This window comes from Mya arenaria, chromosome 4 (assembly GCF_026914265.1).
Source record: "Mya arenaria isolate MELC-2E11 chromosome 4, ASM2691426v1".
Lineage (NCBI taxonomy): Eukaryota > Metazoa > Mollusca > Bivalvia > Myida > Myidae > Mya > Mya arenaria.
Genome location: NC_069125.1, coordinates 10,662,992 through 10,684,637, shown reverse-complemented (window position 1 = coordinate 10,684,637; position 21,646 = coordinate 10,662,992). Strand labels below are relative to the sequence as shown.

The 21,646-nt window shown below is 32.8% G+C and overlaps 1 protein-coding gene across 1 annotated transcript; it reads left to right on the top strand.

The window, feature by feature from the left end:
* Window positions 1–1,000: 1,000 nt before the first annotated feature.
* Window positions 1,001–2,433, top strand: LOC128230059 (protein ABHD15-like). The gene has a single exon (XM_052942056.1). The coding sequence runs from the start codon at window positions 1,243–1,245 to the stop codon at window positions 2,431–2,433; it is 1,191 nt and encodes a 396-aa protein (XP_052798016.1). The 5' UTR covers window positions 1,001–1,242.
* Window positions 2,434–21,646: the final 19,213 nt, after the last annotated feature.

The following is a 21,646-nucleotide window of genomic DNA, read 5'->3' as shown; positions in this document are numbered from 1 at the left end:
AAAGAATATATGAACGATACCTGCTGATTTTAATCAATAAAAAATATAATGAAAGATCAGGATAAAGTGGATCAATACTTCAAGATATTGCAAACTAAAAGTGCAACAATAACGAACGATAAGACCATAAGTGGATTATGTAAACAACTCAATCTGTAAAGCTTAATCGTTGTTATAAAGAAAATAAGGTATCGAACACTTGCCAATCATATAGTTTATCTTTAATCTTAAATTAAGTGGTATTATCAGCTTTTATGATTGATTAACTTCATTAAACGAACGAACCCTGCATGAGCACAGATATATTTGTTAAAAGCTGATAAAATAAATAGTGAAAATCAAGAGAGATAATTGATGGAGATTTCAATCCAAGATATGCGAACACTTAAGCGATTTTTGTAATAATTTATGCGATATAAACATAAGTTATTATTTCGAAAATGATTGTTCTTTGATTATAAAATAGGTTCGTTTTACGAATAATAAAATAAGGGTCTTATGTGATGTAGGATGCACCATTGATCTGATAAATAATAAAAATAATCGAAACATATAAATCTATGTTTGATTGACGGTAGTGAAAGTATTGGAGAAGACGATAACATTTCTAGATATTTGTGTATTAAGACTACACATAAATAGGGGAAAAATAACTATTCTATAGCGAACTAAGTAGTTATACTCGTTTCGGGGGAAAGATGGATATAATATGTTTGCAAACTAATTGATTTTGTGTATTTCAAGCAAACAATTTATTTACGATAAGAAAATGAGCTGATGATTTTCATATCGGTTATTAACGAATTTAGTTTTCCAACCCTAAAACGTATCTTAAAGATAATTTCCGTGACTCTTGGAATTAGCTGAAGTTGTGGGAGCTGAATACTGTGATGCCTGAATCAAGTACTATGTTTGCCATGTAAAAGCAAACGTGGAGTATTGTATTAGTAGTGGTTTAAGTAATTGCAGTTTTTTTGCGTTTAGAAAGTTGTATAGACATTTCGTTTATATTGATCACAAACACACTCAGTGAGATCATAAACGACGATAGTGACTGACAATTCACCAGCATAGGAAGGACATTGCTACAATTCATAAAAGTATTATATATTTTTTCTTCAATTACAAACAGTTGCAAAAAAAGTAAAGAATTCCCTAAAATGCCAACGATTTTTTTTTTAAATTATAACTTATTAGACGACCTAAAGAGCAAACTTTATAGAGAGTGTTGGAACTACAGTTATGTATTTTGCTGTGTACTCAACTGTAACGTCTCTACCATTTTGCGTAGCCGTGTTTGGCACAATAATGGTCAGTGCTATCATTTACCTCAAGTCTTTTATGAACCAGCCATCAACCATTCCAAAACTGTATTTCAAAGAATCAGCATTGGCGTCGCATCTTCTCAAGCGATGCAGACTAATGGATCGTAAATTCGATCCGCCTTGGTATTTACGAAACGCGCACATCCAAACGATACTTTCATCATTTATTCTCACAGATACCTCAACTGAATTTGAAAGGGAATATCTACAAATGCGTGATCAAGGAGTCGTAGCGCTTGACTGGGCTCTACATGTATCTGTTCATAAGAAAAAGTGTTGTTCTGTGTTTGTAATACTTCCGGGACTAACCGCTACCGCGGTCAATGTTTCAAACTTGTGTACTTTAGCTGCTCACAAAGGTTATAGGCCTGTTGTGTTTAACCAACGAGGATTCGGAAATTCAGTTTTAACCACTCCGAAGATACTGAGCAACGGGGATCCGCACGATTTACGACAAGTTGTAAAATATATACATAGTAGATACCCAAAAGCGTTAGTTACAATGGTCGGCTTAGGAACAGGTTGTTCGCTTTTACTTTCATATCTTGGAGAATTCGGATCATCGGCAAACATTTGTGCTGGAGTGTGTATATCGGCGTGCTTTGACAGCTCAAGAAAACTTTCCAAAGGCGTTCAAGGAATATACGACATATTAGAATTGTTGGCATTGAAAAAAGCGTTATTTGTACATTCAAATTCACTTTCAAAGTATATCAATTTCAATGAGTTGTTCAAATGCTGGTCTTTTCGACATTTTGACGAACTGGTGTATTCAAAATTATATAATTTTTCAACTGTTGATGACTTTTGGGACCGCAATAATCCTTTGAGAGATGTCGACGAGATAGCAGTTCCTTTATTATTTATCAATAGCTTGGATGATCCGTTTTATTCCAAAATAAGCATTCCATATGATCTCTTCAAGTACTATCCACATTTTCTAATGGTTTGTACTAATAAAGGTGGACATTGTGGATTTATTGACAACCCATGTGATGTAAGTTGGGCAGAGAAACTAGCACTGGATTACTTAGATACCGTGTTAGAGTTTCCAAACAAGGGCCACACTATTAAATATGGAAACTGTACTGTTCGATCTACAATTTAAGTGATTGATAAATTCATAAAATGAAATGATTAATGTGAATGATTTGCCGATTTTAACTCCGCCTGATATTATGGCTTAGTAGTTAGAGAGAATATAAAGGTTAAATAACCATTAGACATATGTATACGTTCCCTACAATTATTCACATCAAGGAGCATTGGCATTCTGGTAACCAATTTTAAGAAACATAATTATTCTACCTGTTAGCCTATATGAATGAACGTTATCAAAATATTTTTACACTTTTGCGTGAGTCATTGTGGGATAGAGTTGAATAAAAAAAAATATGCAACATCTTCCGTGCGTTTATGAACCAAGTCTCAAATACGATCCGAAGTAAACTATACCTCCCGTTTTCTTGACATATTAAACTTCTACAAAAACATTGGTAAGTTTTATTATTCCGCAATATTAACCACAAAAATAAGCTGAAACATTTTTCCAACTGATTTATAAGATTTGCTTAGTAATTAACGTACCAGTCGATAATACTTGGCTAGTACCCAATTTCTTATTTTAAATCAACGATCAAAACACCTTTAGCAATTCGATATTATATCGATCACTATTTGCAATAAATGTATTGCTGTACAATTATAGGGCATTTGTTAAGGTCACTAATACATAATATTTAAATTTGGATAGAAATGCGTTTGAGGTATTTACGATCGAAAACTCATTTTTCACATTTCACCAGGGTATTTTCGTTTTCTAAAATGTCATAAAAGACATTATGTACTGTGTTTAGGACTTTACAGATATATATCGGAGATGTGGTCTTAAATTATGCACTGTTCCCAACAAGCTTCATAGGAGACGAGTTAGTGTGACGTACCGACTATTGTCAATGTTATTATGTTAAACGACGAAGAAAACACAATTTATATTCATACTACGGGTTACGGCAGATATAATTTGTCCGATGCCTGATGTTTTGAGGTCTCTCGTACCATAGCTTTTAATAGACGAAAGAGCATGCACATTATTTATTTCCACTGTAGTAAAATATACTCGCTGATCTTATTTTAGTGAAACGATGCGTATAGAAAGGGGTTATAATGGTGCAGTTGGAGATTGATGAACATAATATATAGTTGATTCTTAGTAATAAAAATCCTTACACGAACACTTTTGAACAAATATTGAAAAAGATCATTAGCTATATTGCTAATTAGGAGATTTATTAAACATGGATTTTGAAGTCTAAAGGGCAAGCTCAATATTGCTTGAAGGAAAAGAAAACAACGTCTTCTCCGATGTCTCATTTTTAAACAATAAGTATTTCTTATTACTATTTCAAACATATACCAATAACATACGGTGACAGTTAGGGAAAGAGTCATGTTTTAAGATGTATTTTTGAAGTTATACATAAAATGTGTTTTTTTGGTTTGTTAGGATGGATGTGAATATAATGATGATGCATGAGGCATGTCCAAAATCAGTATTTCTACATGTAACATTACTACTCAATACATTGTTACGTTGTTTTATGTGTACAATTGACTACATTTCTGTACAATTCTATGTCACTTTACGTAGAATTAAGGGCAAAATAATGAAAATAGAATCAATCTTATACAGTTCTAAAGTAACTAATAAGTACTACAAATAGGGATACAGTCCAAAAATATTTAAAGTAACGATGTCAAACCAATCCAAAACAATACCGCTATAACGTAATTATTAATATGATAGTAGTCGTATGCCTATTGCCGGAAATCCAGCGTTACCGGTACGATTTCCGGCTATGGCGTCTAATTTTTCATTGCGATTTTTCTTTATATTTGCCTGGTCACTCTTATTCCATAATTACTGTAGAACATGGTGAATTGGAATATTATATTACAGAATAATTAAGTAAGAACTAACAATGATTAAAGCCTTAGAATAAACACACATTCAATATAAAATCAACATCTTAACAAGGGGGAGGACGTACTTTCGTTTCATGCAAACATTAAGTGAGAAAAAAAATTCATGGCAAACAAAATGGCGGATTTGGAATGAAAAGTACCGATTCTGGTACCAACTTTTGCCTGGTAAGTGGACTTTTTCTTTAATTTTTGAAAATGTAAACGTCCAGTATGTGGCGAAAAACATATCCTTCGTTCGACACCTTAGTTTTGGTATCATAACTTTAACGATCAAAAAGTTATTGAACAGATTGTGGCTTTGAAGGCAATGTTTACAAATAAACGTGTTGAATTTATTCACATTTTTCGTATTTTCTCGGCAAATATGGCATATCTCTGCATGTTGTAACTGTGCTTGCATGTATATATTCCTGATTTTATTTTTGTTGCTGTTGTTGTTAACATGAATACATCATCACGACTCATTTTCGCAGACGACGTCACATATGATTACATTAAGTTTTGCTTTTGGGTAGTATCTTTTGTGACCGTTGCCTTTAAATAAAAACTTGTATATGTTCCAGCAAAATATATATTTTATAACAAACACTTACCATTAATATATTTACAAACAAAAGGACTGTATATGTGTTTTGTTTGTTTTGTCAACGATGGCTTCAGCAGTCGAGTGAATCAGTAAGGTCGGTTGGATTAAGAAGAGCCCAAACTTATTCAATAACAGCGTAACGTATCATGGTGACTGGGTGAGCATTAACCACACGATATCTAAACAACTGAATTAAAATGTGTTTGTCGATTCAACATAACAACAACTTAAACACGACAATATACATCTGCCTTCAAGTTTCCCTATTCATGTATGATACATATAAAAACCATACAGAAAATTAATTTTGAAATAAGAAAATTAGATATTATATTTTTTTGCCCGCAACTTCAGCAGTAACCCCCCCCCCCCTATACTCTAAATGATTGCTTCATGAATCAACTTTTAGTACTCAGATATGTTCGATATATTTTCAAAATTATAACAAAAGCATTATTTTTTATTAAAATAAACGCCACATTTTAGTCGTTCGTTATGACTTGATAATGGAAGTAAAGTAGACAAGAAGTAAATTTATATGCTTATAATGAGCCCTTCAGTTATTTATATAAGTGCACGCACGGTTCTTGATTGTGTTTTAAACATACATTTTGTCATGAAATTACAAGATTTATTTCTAATACAATTATTATTGAATGGTCTTCAGTATTTCCATTCGTTTTATGGAAATTGACGTACATGTAATTTGAAACGTTTGACGTCATAACCAATTATATCCAATAATTTAGTGCATCGTTGAATGCTTCTAATGCCTTCAAATAAAAATGACATCAACGTGGGGATAATACATTGTACGTTAAATATTCTTATAAGTCATGTTTTATACGAGGAATCAGTATGGTATTTTATATGTATAATTTATACAAGGCTTCTCAAAGAAATGCTGAAGGTTGGGGTTGGAGGATTTACGCGCTTCGTCAGGTCTGTCCGTCCTGCCTACGTGTCAGCTCCATAACTTTATCATTCATGGTGATCTTATAATTATGCAGTATTGATCACCATATAATGACAATGTGAAGCGTCCATGAATCGGGTCCCTTTCATCAAAGTGAAGGTCACTGCGACCTCAGAACTTCCTCCGTTTTTCTATGCAAGCCTAATTAATGATAATAGCTCGTGTGTGGTCCATAACGTTGTTGATTATGCATTGTGGGATTTTGAAAGAAATGATATATCAATCATCCAATATGGTCGTCTGAAACAATTTTGTAATGTAACTTATTGTTTTACTCAGATAAGGTCGAAATACTTTTGTACTATATATATGAGAACTGATTGCGACGACAGATGCGACAGTGATTGTCTGATACGTTGAAACAGTCCGTAGTCGTATATGTCACTGGTCAGGTCCTCCTTATCTCCCTTACTTTGAATATCGCCTTTACTTTAAATATCGCCCCTACTTTGAATATCGCCCTTACTTTGCTAATTATCGCCAACACAAATAATTTGGTAAATCCAAATAATTAGATTTTTAAATGTAAACTTCAATCCTAAGGAAACACAAAACATGCACACAATCTTTATGCCACTTGATTACAAAAACAGTAAATATTTACAGCTGTTTCTTGTGTCAATGGCAGGTGCAGATATAAAGGTTCAAAGAGGTAACTTTATTCAAATGAGCGATGTCGAAACAACGGTGGAATTTTAAAGAGTATTGCATATTATGTGTAAACAAAAGCAACAGGAAAAGAACACCTGGTATGAAAAACACCTGCTGTTTGCAATTTTAAAGAACCAATGAAGGGAAACGAATTTTTGTATGTTAAATTATTTTAGAGTTATGATAAGCTGTCATGATAGGATAGCTTCGTTAAATGAAACTCCAATGACTTGACAGATTGGAGTAATTGCCATTGACCGGATATAAAAGACGCATTTCTGTATACTTGATGGATGTAAAAATGAAAATTCTAAACTAGAGTAAAATCAACATACATTAGACGGACTCAATGAAGAAGAGACACCATGATCTCAGAATATAAAACTGATCAGAACAAAACTTGTTGGTGGGTATTAATATTTTAGGTAAGTGAGTACTGACGATGATCATCAAGCAGTTACAGAAAATGAAAAGATATAAATCAACTGGTGCTTACAAAGGGTTTATTCAAACAAAGTATGCATAAGAGAACAAGCTCTCTTCTTATGTCGATACGTAATAAATCAAATGCAATATACGACGTGTTTAATTGATGATTTTGTTGTGATAATACTTCACTATCACTATCATTTTGAAAGTCATTCTTTATGAAAATTTGGTCTATCAATGAATAACCCAAAGAACTAATATACATTTGTAACATGGTTGAAAGAAAATGATATAATCGGGATAATTCGACTAACACATTCAATCACGCACAAGCTTGATTATGGCTTGATTAAGTGTTTTAACAATTATCAGACTGGATACAAAAGATTTACGTATAATAAGGTAAGTTGTCATTTGTTGATATTCTCAGAGAGGAATTGTAACAAATGGGAGCCTAAGTTATATTTGTGATTTATTGATTAATTTAAGTTATTGATTCGTTCGAAATAATGCGTTTAGTAGACAATAGTGACGGGGTATAAACCAGGGGTGTTCGAGGTGTGTAAATAAAACTGCAACACCAGTTTTCTTTAACGTTCTGAAAAAGTAGCATGTAATCCTGACAATACAATATCATAATTGAATGCCAGAAAAGAACAAAACACATAGAAAACTGATTTAAATATAAATTCCTTCAACAACAACGAAAATAAATTCAAGATATCATACAGACGGTCTAGTGTCACAGTTTAAGGATCCTTCAGTTATGTTCCTTGCTGTGTATTCAACTGTGACATTTCACTGATTTCTGCGTGGCCGTATTTGGAACAATAATGGTTAACGCATTAATTTACATCAAATATTTTATGAGACAGCCATCAACCATTTCAAAACTGTACTTTAAAGGATCAACATTGGCGTGGAACCTCTTCAAGCGATGCACACTGTAAATTTGATCCGCCTAAGTATCTACGAAACGCACATATGGAGACAATACTTTTGTTTATTCTTCAAAATTTTCCATTGTTTGTCGAACTTCGATTAAAGTAATTTGTTCCAGTAATAATTGTAACTTGGATTGTCCTTTTTCTGATGACACCGTAGATACCGTCATCTTTTCGTCTTGTACCGGATCATCTGTTATCGATAGACTTCTACTTAATTGCTTTTCTTTTCCCAACATATTGACAACTTAATTCATCAATATAAACTGATCTTCGGGTTCTTAGAGTATCCGAAAAACTTGCCATCATTGTGAAACAGTCCGAAAAAGTGCTATCATAACTTAATAAATCACTAGTTTATAGAAGATATGCATTTTAGGTAGTTTAATCGTACACCTGTTTAAACCGCCAACCTCCAAGTACTCCTATTCTTGCTGACCGTTTCAAACCTCAAACATTCATGGATACTGCTCTTTAAGGAATATGTTCTTTTTGTCCTATGTTTGTTTGTCATTGACTGTTTTTAATAGTTTGTACTGGGTTTGTCCCCGAAGATGACATTGTTCTATATTATTCTTTTTTATTTCAAACAAAAATGCCAGATAAACTGTTTGTTTTTAACAGCATCATTATGTACACATAATTTAAAAGGATCGTTATGACAAGACAAACAAGACAGTTTATGGTCCTTAATTATACACTGTTTCTACTGAGCTCCAAAATATGACATTGAGTGACGTAACGGGGATGTCTTCTGTCGTTCTGTGACACATTACTTTCTGACCAAGACAATACAATTCTCACATATTTATGTATTCACTCCGGTTCGTGATCAAAAACATTTGTCAATTTTGCACACCCGCAGGAAGTTGTTTAACTAGAGGTAACGTTTTGCTAACACGCGATTTGTTGTAAAATTACCAACTACAGTTTACAACCCAACCGTTTCAAGCAGGGAAAATAAGGTTCAGGATTAATTCGGAAGACAGTATTTAGACTTTTCCAATTGAGACTAGCATTCGGCTGTAGGAATGATATGCTAGACATTTGCATTAAACAAATAAACGAAATACCTTGTGATAGACACTAGTAATAATTATAATTAGAAGCAGTTTTAACCTCAAGATTACTTCTGACCTGAATCCCTCGAATCAGAATGTTTAGGATTGTAATTTTTGGTAAGTTATCAACTGTGCTATTGGGCTTCTCATCAACTCTGCAGGACGTTCTTTACATAACGTGTCAGCAACTAGTGTACGACAGAATGTCAAGAGTGTTTGCATTTTAGTAAAAACTAGTTTAAAATATCAAATTGATTTTTAAATACTCAATAAACTTCGCCTAATCGGACTAATTGAGCTCTTAGTTTCGAAATAAATATAATAACTGCTCCGCAAGTTCACTTAAAAAAGCAATCATTCGATGCGTGTGTTGATTAAATAGCATTAAATGTGTACCTTAAGCTTGAAATACTGTAAAACAAGTTTAGTTTCTGCTGAAAACAGTTATTGTACATATTGATATTTATTGAGAAAAAATCATAGGTTACAGGTAAAGCTTACTGTAATTATAAATACGCTCAGCTGTCTTTTTGTTGAAGCATCAAGGAAAATTGTTTTGGGTAACCAAGGAACTATTTAAACTGTATATGCTTCTATTTAGGTAACCAAGTTACTATACGACCCCAGATTTGATATTCATCTAAGCCGTCAATATATAATCTATACAAGGTTATATCTTGTTAAGATTTATATCGTTTTGGATCAGAATTATGTTGGGCGATGTATTTTTATTCAATGTCAATACAGCTTTTCTATGTTTAATGTCGGTTTAATTCGTTGCCCAGTCCTGAATAGTTGAACATTTACGAATTTATTAATCGGATGTTAAATGTTTCAGCTGTCGAGTTTTAAAACGATGAAATATATGCGTATAATAGCAATGAATGGGTTTCACCAGTTTCTTATTTATTAGAGCGTTTATGTAATAAAACTGAATGGCTTCAGTTTGACTATTGAATGCATACCGTAAAAATACAGTTCTTAGAATTGTTGGTCAAGTCTGTTTTGATTATTATTTATATGAAAAATTACAGAAACAAACTCAGTAGCCGAAAGTTTAAACATAAACTGGCACAGGGTAAACAATGTCTGATGGTGATATGATCAAAAGCTAACAACTTCTGAGTCTCGTCCGGTCGCTGAGTACAAGAGGCTATTTCTTTCATTGGTAATCAATTTGTTATTCGATACAAAACAATAGTTTTTCGTTTGATGTCAGGACGTCATAAACATTTATTGCATCTCATAAGATAACAGTTATACATTTTACTACTTTTGGTGAAAACAATTATGTACAAAAGGAATGTTGTTTGTGTAAGGCAAATATCGATTACACGACGGTACTTCACATAACTACCAGGACGAATAAAGATGTTTTCATTTAACATCATTTGATAGCAAGGTAAACTAAGTATTGCAAGTCCTTGAAAATCCATCAAGCAGATGACTCGTTCTACCGGGAATTTACCTCGACACAGAACTGGGGTACTTAAAGGCGAATTATAGCAGCTGGGACCTTAATACTCTGCTTGAGTGGAAACTTGATTTTGGCTGTACATGTATTTGCTTAACGTGTATCGTTTCAGTTCACTCATTATACTAGATAAGATGTTGTACCAATCGTCTCAAATAAATGTGCAATGTATACGCATATAAGGTAGTAATAACAATCTAAAGCAGACAAAAACGTTATCTTGTTTCATGACGTCATCGACTTTTATGGAAACAAACGTATTAATATATTCCGTTGACTGTGCACACGTATCGTATTATTGGGATATACTGATGCCTGTTTATATATGAGTGAATTATTTCATCGATACTTAACATTGGAAATGATTTTGGTTTAAAATACCATGCTGGGAAAAAAGCCTCAGTTGTTTATTCATAAAATCAGCCTCAGTTGGAAACATGATCGAAAATGTAATTTGATTTCCCTGGACCGCAACAATGTATTCTTTGCTGACACATGTTTTTTTTTAAATGATTGTATCACTATTGATTGTATTACGTAATATGTATTGCTATTTAAAGCTCAAACGAGGTTAATATGTAGCTTAATAAAAGAATCAACAGGTTTGGTAACAAAGGTCGTCCCAGGGCGCTGAGCACTTCCGTGCTAGTGTGTCCGATAGTCAATACAGCGGATAAACTGCAAAGAAATTGATTAAAAGAACTGCCCTCGTGTCAAATAATAGAACCACATTTTCATATTTTAGAAAAAGAGAAATGTTTGTACATAAGAAAGTAACTTTGCGTTTCTTCATTTCATTGTTTGCGATTATCATTGTTTGTATCTATTTCAATTTTCTTAATCACTTCCGAATCAAGCTGTGTGGGAGTTAATCTTTCGTTTTTGACATTTGTTTCTGCATAATGGCGGAAAACATTTGAATATCGTGCGTGTTTTACGAAATGAAATGATTAATGTGAATGATTTGCCGATTTTAACTCCGCCTGATATTATGGCTTAGTAGTTAGAGAGAATATAAAGGTTAAATAACCATTAGACATATGTATACGTTCCCTACAATTATTCACATCAAGGAGCATTGGCATTCTGGTAACCAATTTTAAGAAACATAATTATTCTACCTGTTAGCCTATATGAATGAACGTTATCAAAATATGTTTAAATCTTTTCGTGAGTCATGTGGAATAGAGTTGAATAAAATAAAAATATAAACCATCTTCCATGCGTTTATGAGACAAGTCTCAAATACGACCCGAAGTAAACTATACCTCCCGTTTTCTTGACATATTAAACTTCTACAAAAACATTGGTAAGTTTTATTATTCCGCAATATTAACCACAAAAATAAGCTAAAACATTTTTCCAACTGATTTATAAGATTTGCTTAGTAATTAACGTACCAGTCGATAATACTTGGCTAGTACCCAATTTCTTATTTTAAATCAACGATCAAAATACCTCTAGCAATTCGATATTATATCGATCACTAGTTGCAATAAATGTATTGCTGTACAATTATAGGGCATTTGTTTAGGTCATTAATACATAATATTTAAATTTGGATAGAAATGCGTTTGAGGTATTTACGATCGAAAACTCATTTTTCACATTTCACCAGGGTATTTTCGTTTTCTAAAATGTCATAAAGACATTATGTACTGTGTTTAGGACTTAACAGATATATAACGGAGATGTGGTCTTAAATTATGCACTGTTCCCAACAAGCTTCATAGGAGACGAGTTAGTGTGACGTACCGACTATTGTCAATGTTATTATGTTAAATTACGAAGAAAACACAATTTATATTCATACTACGGGTTACGGCAGATATAATTTGTCCGATGCCTGATGTTTTGAGGTCTCTCGTACCATAGCTTTTAATAGACGAAAGAGCATGCACATTATTTATTTCCACTGTAGTAAAATATACTCGCTGATCTTATTTTAGTGAAACGATGCGTATAGAAAGGGGTTATAATGGTGCAGTTGGAGATTGATGAATATAATATATAGTTGATTCTTAGTAATAAAAATCCTTACACGAACACTTCCGAACAAATATTGAAAAGGATCATTACGTAAATTGCTAATTAGGAGGTTTATAAAACTTGGATTTTGAGGCCTAAAGGGCAAGCTCAATGTTGCTTGAAGTAAAAGAAAACAATGTCTTCTCCGATGTCTCATTTTTAAACAATAAGTATTTCTTATTACTATTTCAAACATATACCAATAACATACGGTGACAGTTAGGGAAAGAGTCATGTTTTAAGATGTATTTTTGAAGTTATACATGAAATGTTTTTTTTTGTTATGATGGATGTGAATATAATGATGATGCATGAGGCATGTCCAAAATCAGTATTTCTACATGTAACATTACTACTCAATACATTGTTACGTTGTTTTATGTGTACAATTGACTACATTTCTGTACAATTCTATGTCACTTTACGTAGAATTAAGAGCAAAATAATGAAAATAGAATCAATCTTATACAGTTCTAAAGTAACTAATAAGTACTACAAATAGGGATACAATCCAAAAATATTTAAAGTAACGACGTCAAACCAATCCAAAACAATACCGCTATAACGTAATTATTAATATGATAGTAGTCGTATGCCTATTGCCGGAAATCCAGCGTTACCGGTACGATTTCTGGCTATTGTGTCTAATTTTTCATTGCGATTTTTCTTTATATTTGCCTGGTCACTCTTATTCCATAATTACTGTAGAACATGGTGAATTGGAATATTATATTACAGAATAATTAAGTAAGAACTAACAATAATTAAAGCCTTAGAATAAACACACATTCAATATAAAATCAACATCTTAACAAGGGGGAGGACGTACTTTCGTTTCATGCAAACATTAAGTGAGAAAAAAAAATCATGGCAAACAAAATGGCGGATTTGGAATGAAAAGTACCGATTCTGGTACCAACTTTTGCCTGGTAAGTGGACTTTTTCTTTAATTTTTGAAGATGTATACGTCCAGTATGTGGCGAAAAACATATCCTTCGTTCGACCCCTTAGATTTGGTATCATACATTTAAAGTTAAAAAAAGTTATTGAACAGATTGTGGCTTTGGAGGCAATGTTCACAAATAAACGTGTTGAATTTATTCACAATTTTTCGTATTTTCTCGGCAAATATGGCATATCTCTGCATGTTGTAACTGTGCTTGCATGTATATATTCCTGATTTTATTTTTGTTGCTGTTGTTGTTAACATGAATACATCATCACGACTCATTTTCGCAGACGACGTCACATATGATTACATTAAGTTTTGCTTTTGGGTAGTATCTTTTGTGACCGTTGCCTTTAAATAAAAACTTGCATATGTTCCAACAAAATATATATTTTATAACAAACACTTACCATTAATATATTTACAAACAAAAGGACTGTATATGTGTTTTGTTTGTTTTGTCAACGATGGCTTCAGCAGTCGAGTGAATCAGTAAGGTCGGTTGGATTAAGAAGAGCCCAAACTTATTCAATAACAGCGTAACGTATCATGGTGACTGGGTGAGCATTAACCACACGATATCTAAACAACTGAATTAAAATGTGTTTGTCGATTCAACATAACAACAACTTAAACACGACAATATACATCTGCCTTCAAGTTTCCCTATTCATGTATGATACATATAAAAACCATACAGAAAATTAATTTTGAAATAAGAAAATTAGATATTATATTTTTTTGCCCGCAACTTCAGCAGTATACCTCCCTATACTCTAAATGGTTGCTTCATGAATCAACTTTTAGTACTCAGATATGTTCGATATATTTTCAAAATTATAACTAAAGCATTATTTCATTAAAGTAAACGCCACATTTTATTCGTTCGTTATGACTTGATAATGGAAGTAAAGTAGACAAGAAGTAAATTAATATGCTTATAATGAGCCCTTCAGTTATTTATATAAGTGCACGCACGGTTCTTGATTGTGTTTTAAACATACATTTTGTCATGAAATTACAAGATTTATTTCTAATACAATTATGATTGAATGGTCTTCAGTATTTCCATTCGTTTTATGGAAATTGACGTACATGTAATTTGAAACGTTTGACGTCATAACTAATTATATCCAATAGTTTAGTGCATCGTTAAATACTTCTAATGCCTTCAAATAAAATGACATCAACGTAGGGATAATACATTGTACGTTAAATATTCTTAAAAGTCATGTTTTATACGAGGAATCAGTATGGTATTTTATATGTATAATTTATACAAGGCTTCTCAAAGAAATGCTGAAGGTTGGGGTTGGAGGATTTACGCGCTTCGTCAGGTCTGTCCGTCCTGCCTACGTGTCAGCTCCATAACTTTATCATTCATGGTGATCTTATAATTATGCAGTATTGATCACCATATAATGACAATGTGAAGCGTCCATGAATCGGGTCCCTTTCATCAAAGTGAAGGTCACTGCGACCTCAGAACTTCCTCCGTTTTTCTATGCAAGCCTAATTAATGATAATAGCTCGTGTGTGGTCCATAACGTTGTTGATTATGCATTGTGGGATTTTGAAAGAAATGATATATCAATCATCCAATATGGTCGTCTGAAACAATTTTGTAATGTAACTTATTGTTTTACTCAGATAAGGTCGAAATACTTTTGTACTATATATATGAGAACTGATTGCGACGACAGATGCGACAGTGATTGTCTGATACGTTGAAACAGTCCGTAGTCGTATATGTCACTGGTCAGGTCCTCCTTATCTCCCTTACTTTGAATATCGCCTTTACTTTAAATATCGCCCCTACTTTGAATATCGCCCTTACTTTGCTAATTATCGCCAACACAAATAATTTGGTAAATCCAAATAATTAGATTTTTAAATGTAAACTTCAATCCTAAGGAAACACAAAACATGCACACAATCTTTATGCCACTTGATTACAAAAACAGTAAATATTTACAGCTGTTTCTTGTGTCAATGGCAGGTGCAGATATAAAGGTTCAAAGAGGTAACTTTATTCAAATGAGCGATGTCGAAACAACGGTGGAATTTTAAAGAGTATTGCATATTATGTGTAAACAAAAGCAACAGGAAAAGAACACCTGGTATGAAAAACACCTGCTGTTTGCAATTTTAAAGAACCAATGAAGGGAAACGAATTTTTGTATGTTAAATTATTTTAGAGTTATGATAAGCTGTCATGATAGGATAGCTTCGTTAAATGAAACTCCAATGACTTGACAGATTGGAGTAATTGCCATTGACCGGATATAAAAGACGCATTTCTGTATACTTGATGGATGTAAAAATGAAAATTCTAAACTAGAGTAAAATCAACATACATTAGACGGACTCAATGAAGAAGAGACACCATGATCTCAGAATATAAAACTGATCAGAACAAAACTTGTTGGTGGGTATTAATATTTTAGGTAAGTGAGTACTGACGATGATCATCAAGCAGTTACAGAAAATGAAAAGATATAAATCAACTGGTGCTTACAAAGGGTTTATTCAAACAAAGTATGCATAAGAGAACAAGCTCTCTTCTTATGTCGATACGTAATAAATCAAATGCAATATACGACGTATTTTAATTGATGATTTTGTTGTGATAATACTTCACTATCACTATCATTTTGAAAGTCATTCTTTATGAAAATTTGGTCTATCAATGAATAACCCAAAGAACTAATATACATTTGTAACATGGTTGAAAGAAAATGATATAATCGGGATAATTCGACTAACACATTCAATCACGCACAAGCTTGATTATGGCTTGATTAAGTGTTTTAACAATTATCAGACTGGATACAAAAGATTTACGTATAATAAGGTAAGTTGTCATTTGTTGATATTCTCAGAGAGGAATTGTAACAAATGGGAGCCTAAGTTATATTTGTGATTTATTGATTAATTTAAGTTATTGATTCGTTCGAAATAATGCGTTTAGTAGACAATAGTGACGGGGTATAAACCAGGGGTGTTCGAGGTGTGTAAATAAAACTGCAACACCAGTTTTCTTTAACGTTCTGAAAAAGTAGCATGTAATCCTGACAATACAATATCATAATTGAATGCCAGAAAAGAACAAAACACATAGAAAACTGATTTAAATATAAATTCCTTCAACAACAACGAAAATAAATTCAAGATATCATACAGACGGTCTAGTGTCACAGTTTCAGGATCCTTCAGTTATGTTCCTTGCTGTGTAATCAACTGTGACATTTCACTTATTCTGCGTGGCCGTATTTGGAACAATAATGGTTAACGCATTAATTTACATCAAATATTTTATGAGACAGCCATCAACCATTTCAAAACTTTACTTTAAAGGATCAACATTGGCGTGGAACCTCTTCAAGCGATGCACACTGTAAATTTGATCCGCCTAAGTATCTACGAAACGCACATATGGAGACAATACTTTTGTTTATTCTTCAAAATTTTCCATTGTTTGTCGAACTTCGATTAAAGTAATTTGTTCCAGTAATAATTGTAACTTGGATTGTCCTTTTTCTGATGACACCGTAGATACCGTCATCTTTTCGTCTTGTACCGGATCATCTGTTATCGATAGACTTCTACTTAATTGCTTTTCTTTTCCCAACATATTGACAACTTAATTCATCAATATAAACTGATCTTCGGGTTCTTAGAGTATCCGAAAAACTTGCCATCATTGTGAAACAGTCCGAAAAAGTGCTATCATAACTTAATAAATCACTAGTTTATAGAAGATATGCATTTTAGGTAGTTTAATCGTACACCTGTTTAAACCGCCAACCTCCAAGTACTCCTATTCTTGCTGACCGTTTCAAACCTCAAACATTCATGGATACTGCTCTTTAAGGAATATGTTCTTTTTGTCCTATGTTTGTTTGTCATTGACTGTTTTTAATAGTTTGTACTGGGTTTGTCCCCGAAGATGACATTGTTTCTATATTATTCTTTTTTATTTCAAACAAAAATGCCAGATAAACTGTTTGTTTTTAACAGCATCATTATGTACACATAATTTAAAAGGATCGTTATGACAAGACAAACAAGACAGTTTATGGTCCTTAATTATACACTGTTTCTACTGAGCTCCAAAATAAGACATTGAGTGACGTAACGGGGATGTCTTCTGTCGTTCTGTGACACATTACTTTCTGACCAAGACAATACAATTCTCACATATTTATGTATTCACTCCGGTTCGTGATCAAAAACATTTGTCAATTTTGCACACCCGCAGGAAGTTGTTTAACTAGAGGTAACGTTTTGCTAACACGCGATTTGTTGTAAAATTACCAACTACAGTTTACAACCCAACCGTTTCAAGCAGGGAAAATAAGGTTCAGGATTAATTCGGAAGACAGTATTTAGACTTTTCCAATTGAGACTAGCATTCGGCTGTAGGAATGATATGCTAGACATTTGCATTAAACAAATAAACGAAATACCTTGTGATAGACACTAGTAATAATTATAATTAGAAGCAGTTTTAACCTCAAGATTACTTCTGACCTGAATCCCTCGAATCAGAATGTTTAGGATTGTAATTTTTGGTAAGTTATCAACTGTGCTATTGGGCTTCTCATCAACTCTGCAGGACGTTCTTTACATAACGTGTCAGCAACTAGTGTACGACAGAATGTCAAGAGTGTTTGCATTTTAGTAAAAACTAGTTTAAAATATCAAATTGATTTTTAAATACTCAATAAACTTCGCCTAATCGGACTAATTGAGCTCTTAGTTTCGAAATAAATATAATAACTGCTCCGCAAGTTCACTTAAAAAAGCAATCATTCGATGCGTGTGTTGATTAAATAGCATTAAATGTGTACCTTAAGCTTGAAATACTGTAAAACAAGTTTAGTTTCTGCTGAAAACAGTTATTGTACATATTGATATTTATTGAGAAAAAATCATAGGTTACAGGTAAAGCTTACTGTAATTATAAATACGCTCAGCTGTCTTTTTGTTGAAGCATCAAGGAAAATTGTTTTGGTTAACCAAGGAACTATTTAAACTGTATATGTTTTCTATTAAGGTAACCAAGTTACTATACGACCCCAGATTTGATATTCATCTAAGCCGTCAATATATTATCTATACAAGGTTATATCTTGTTAAGATTTATATCGTTTTGGATCAGAATTATGTTGGGCGATGTATTTTTATTCAATGTCAATACAGCTTTTCTATGTTTAATGTCGGTTTAATTCGTTGCCCAGTCCTGAATAGTTGAACATTTACGAATTTATTAATCGGATGTTAAATGTTTCAGCTGTCGAGTTTTAAAACGATGAAATATATGCGTATAATAGCAATGAATGGGTTTCACCAGTTTCTTATTTATTAGAGCGTTTATGTAATAAAACTGAATGGCTTCAGTTTGACTATTGAATGCATACCGTAAAAATACAGTTCTTAGAATTGTTGCTAACATAATTGTGGTCAAGTCTGTTTTGATTATTATTTATATGAAAAATTACAGAAACAAACTCAGTAGCCGAAAGTTTAAACATAAACTGGCACAGGGTAAACAATGTCTGATGGTGATATGATCAAAAGCTAACAACTTCTGAGTCTCGTCCGGTCGCTGAGTACAAGAGGCTATTTCTTTCATTGGTAATCAATTAGTTATTCGATACAAAACAATAGTTTTTCGTTTGATGTCAGGACGTCATAAACATTTATTGCATCTCATAAGATAACAGTTATACATTTTACTACTTTTGGTGAAAACAATTATGTACAAAAGGAATGTTGTTTGTGTAAGGCAAATATCGATTACACGACGGTACTTCACATAACTACCAGGACGAATAAAGATGTTTTCATTTAACATCATTTGATAGCAAGGTAAACTAAGTATTGCAAGTCCTTGAAAATCCATCAAGCAGATGACTCGTTCTACCGGGAATTTACCTCGACACAGAACTGGGGTACTTAAAGGCGAATTATAGCAGCTGGGACCTTAATACTCTGCTTGAGTGGAAACTTGATTTTGGCTGTACATGTATTTGCTTAACGTGTATCGTTTCAGTTCACTCATTATACTAGATAAGATGTTGTACCAATCGTCTCAAATAAATGTGCAATGTATACGCATATAAGTTAGTAATAACAATCTAAAGCAGACAAAAACGTTATCTTGTTTCATGACGTCATCGACTTTTATGGAAACAAACGTATTAATATATTCCGTTGACTGTGCACACGTATCGTATTATTGGGATATACTGATGCCTGTTTATATATGAGTGAATTATTTCATCGATACTTAACATTGGAAATGATTTTGGTTTAAAATACCATGCTGGGAAAAAAGCCTCAGTTGTTTATTCATAAAATCAGCCTCAGTTGGAAACATGATCGAAAATGTAATTTGATTTCCCTGGACCGCAACAATGTATTCTTTGCTGACACATGTTTTTTTCAAATGATTGTATCACTACTGATTGAATTACGTAATATGTATTGTTATTTAAAGCTCAAACGAGGTTAATATGTAGCTTAATGAAAGAATCAACGGGTTTGGTAACAAAGGTCGCCCCAGGGCGCTGAGCACTTCCGTGCTAGTGTGTCCGATAGTCAATACAGCGGATAAACTGCAAAGAAATTGATTAAAAGAACTGCCCTCGTGTCAAATAATAGAACCACATTTTCATATTTTAGAAAAAGAGAAATGTTTGTACATAAGAAAGTAACTTTGCGTTTCTTCATTTCATTGTTTGCGATTATCATTGTTTGTATCTATTTCAATTTTTTTAATCACTTCCGAATCAAGCTGTGTGGGAGTTAATCTTTCGTTTTTGACATTTGTTTCTGCATAATGGCGGAAAACATTTGAATATCGTGCGTGTTTTACCTTCGGTATCATTGAACAGGACTTAATTGTGTTTTTGTTCGTGGAAAAAACCGACAACTGCGCACGCATCGTCGATTCCGACAACCCTTCGATACGGACATATCAATTTTTTTCAGACTTTTAACATATCTGAAATATGTTTTAATTAAAATGCTATTGCATTTCATTGAAAACAGTTTTCAGTTATCAACATTGTTACAGTTTGACATTGTATAGCAAAATATCATTTTAAGTCAAAGCTTGCTTTCATTAATGCATAAAATGAAAACTGAAGGCACAGGCTTCCTACCTGTTGCTTAACGTGGTTTATTTTTACGTGTTTGACTATTGGGCTTTGCCTTTTTACGCTTTAATTATCTGCAAACAACTGTGAACTCGATTTATAAATGCTTGAAGTTCCTATTAGCTATTACATGAATTAACCTGTGACTTTTATGGTTGTTTTTTTTGTATTTTGATGTTTGATTGTTGTGTCGGTAATTTGAATTTGTTTTCTGTTCTCATGTCTGCCCGAAGCATAAACCTATCGTCTTGTAACAAATAGTCAATATTACAAAGTTCTAATGTAAACGTCAACATTTTAGAGAAATAATTGAAAATTGTTGTTATTGTTTCTTGATATTTTTCATCTTACCACTAACAAACTCTTAGCTCATAAAAAGTATATCCAATGACAATGCAAATGCTACATGATGTCAACGGAATAATGTGAAGAAAATTTATTTTGCCTGACGAGACTTGCAACCATATGCTAAAAACTTTAAGAATCTTTGAAGTTTGAAAACCGAGGTCGATAACTTAACCAACTATCGGTTTTTATTTACATTTTTATCCTGAAACCCGAAAAGCACGGAACAATATCAATGACGCCAATACAACGTTCTGCTCAAAGCCTCTCTCACGCATTGGTATCCTACGATAAACTCAATCCAGAAGACGGGCAAATAATTGAAGTAGATTTTGTAGAAATTTCGTTTGAAAGTGTGTTTTTTAAAACCTCACCTCAAATTACGATACTCATTGTGGACATTTGTTGAAACAGGTTGGAACTATAGACAGAGGCACGATTTATATGCGTGTTATCATTTAGAGAAATAAATTTTAAATTGAATCAAGTTTATTTTCTGAAAAAGACCGGTACAACGTTTCGACATTTAGATGAAATGATTTTGATTTTGATTTTGACTTTTCAACAGATTGTATTCGTGAAAAAAGGTATAATAAAAATTCGATGCATGTTGGTTAATAACTGACTGCTTTTACGTTCTTAACAATATATGTAACAATTGAAAAGTTTGAATTAAGGGAAATCTAGCATTAACGTTAATGGTTTAAATACGTCATTGGTACATAAT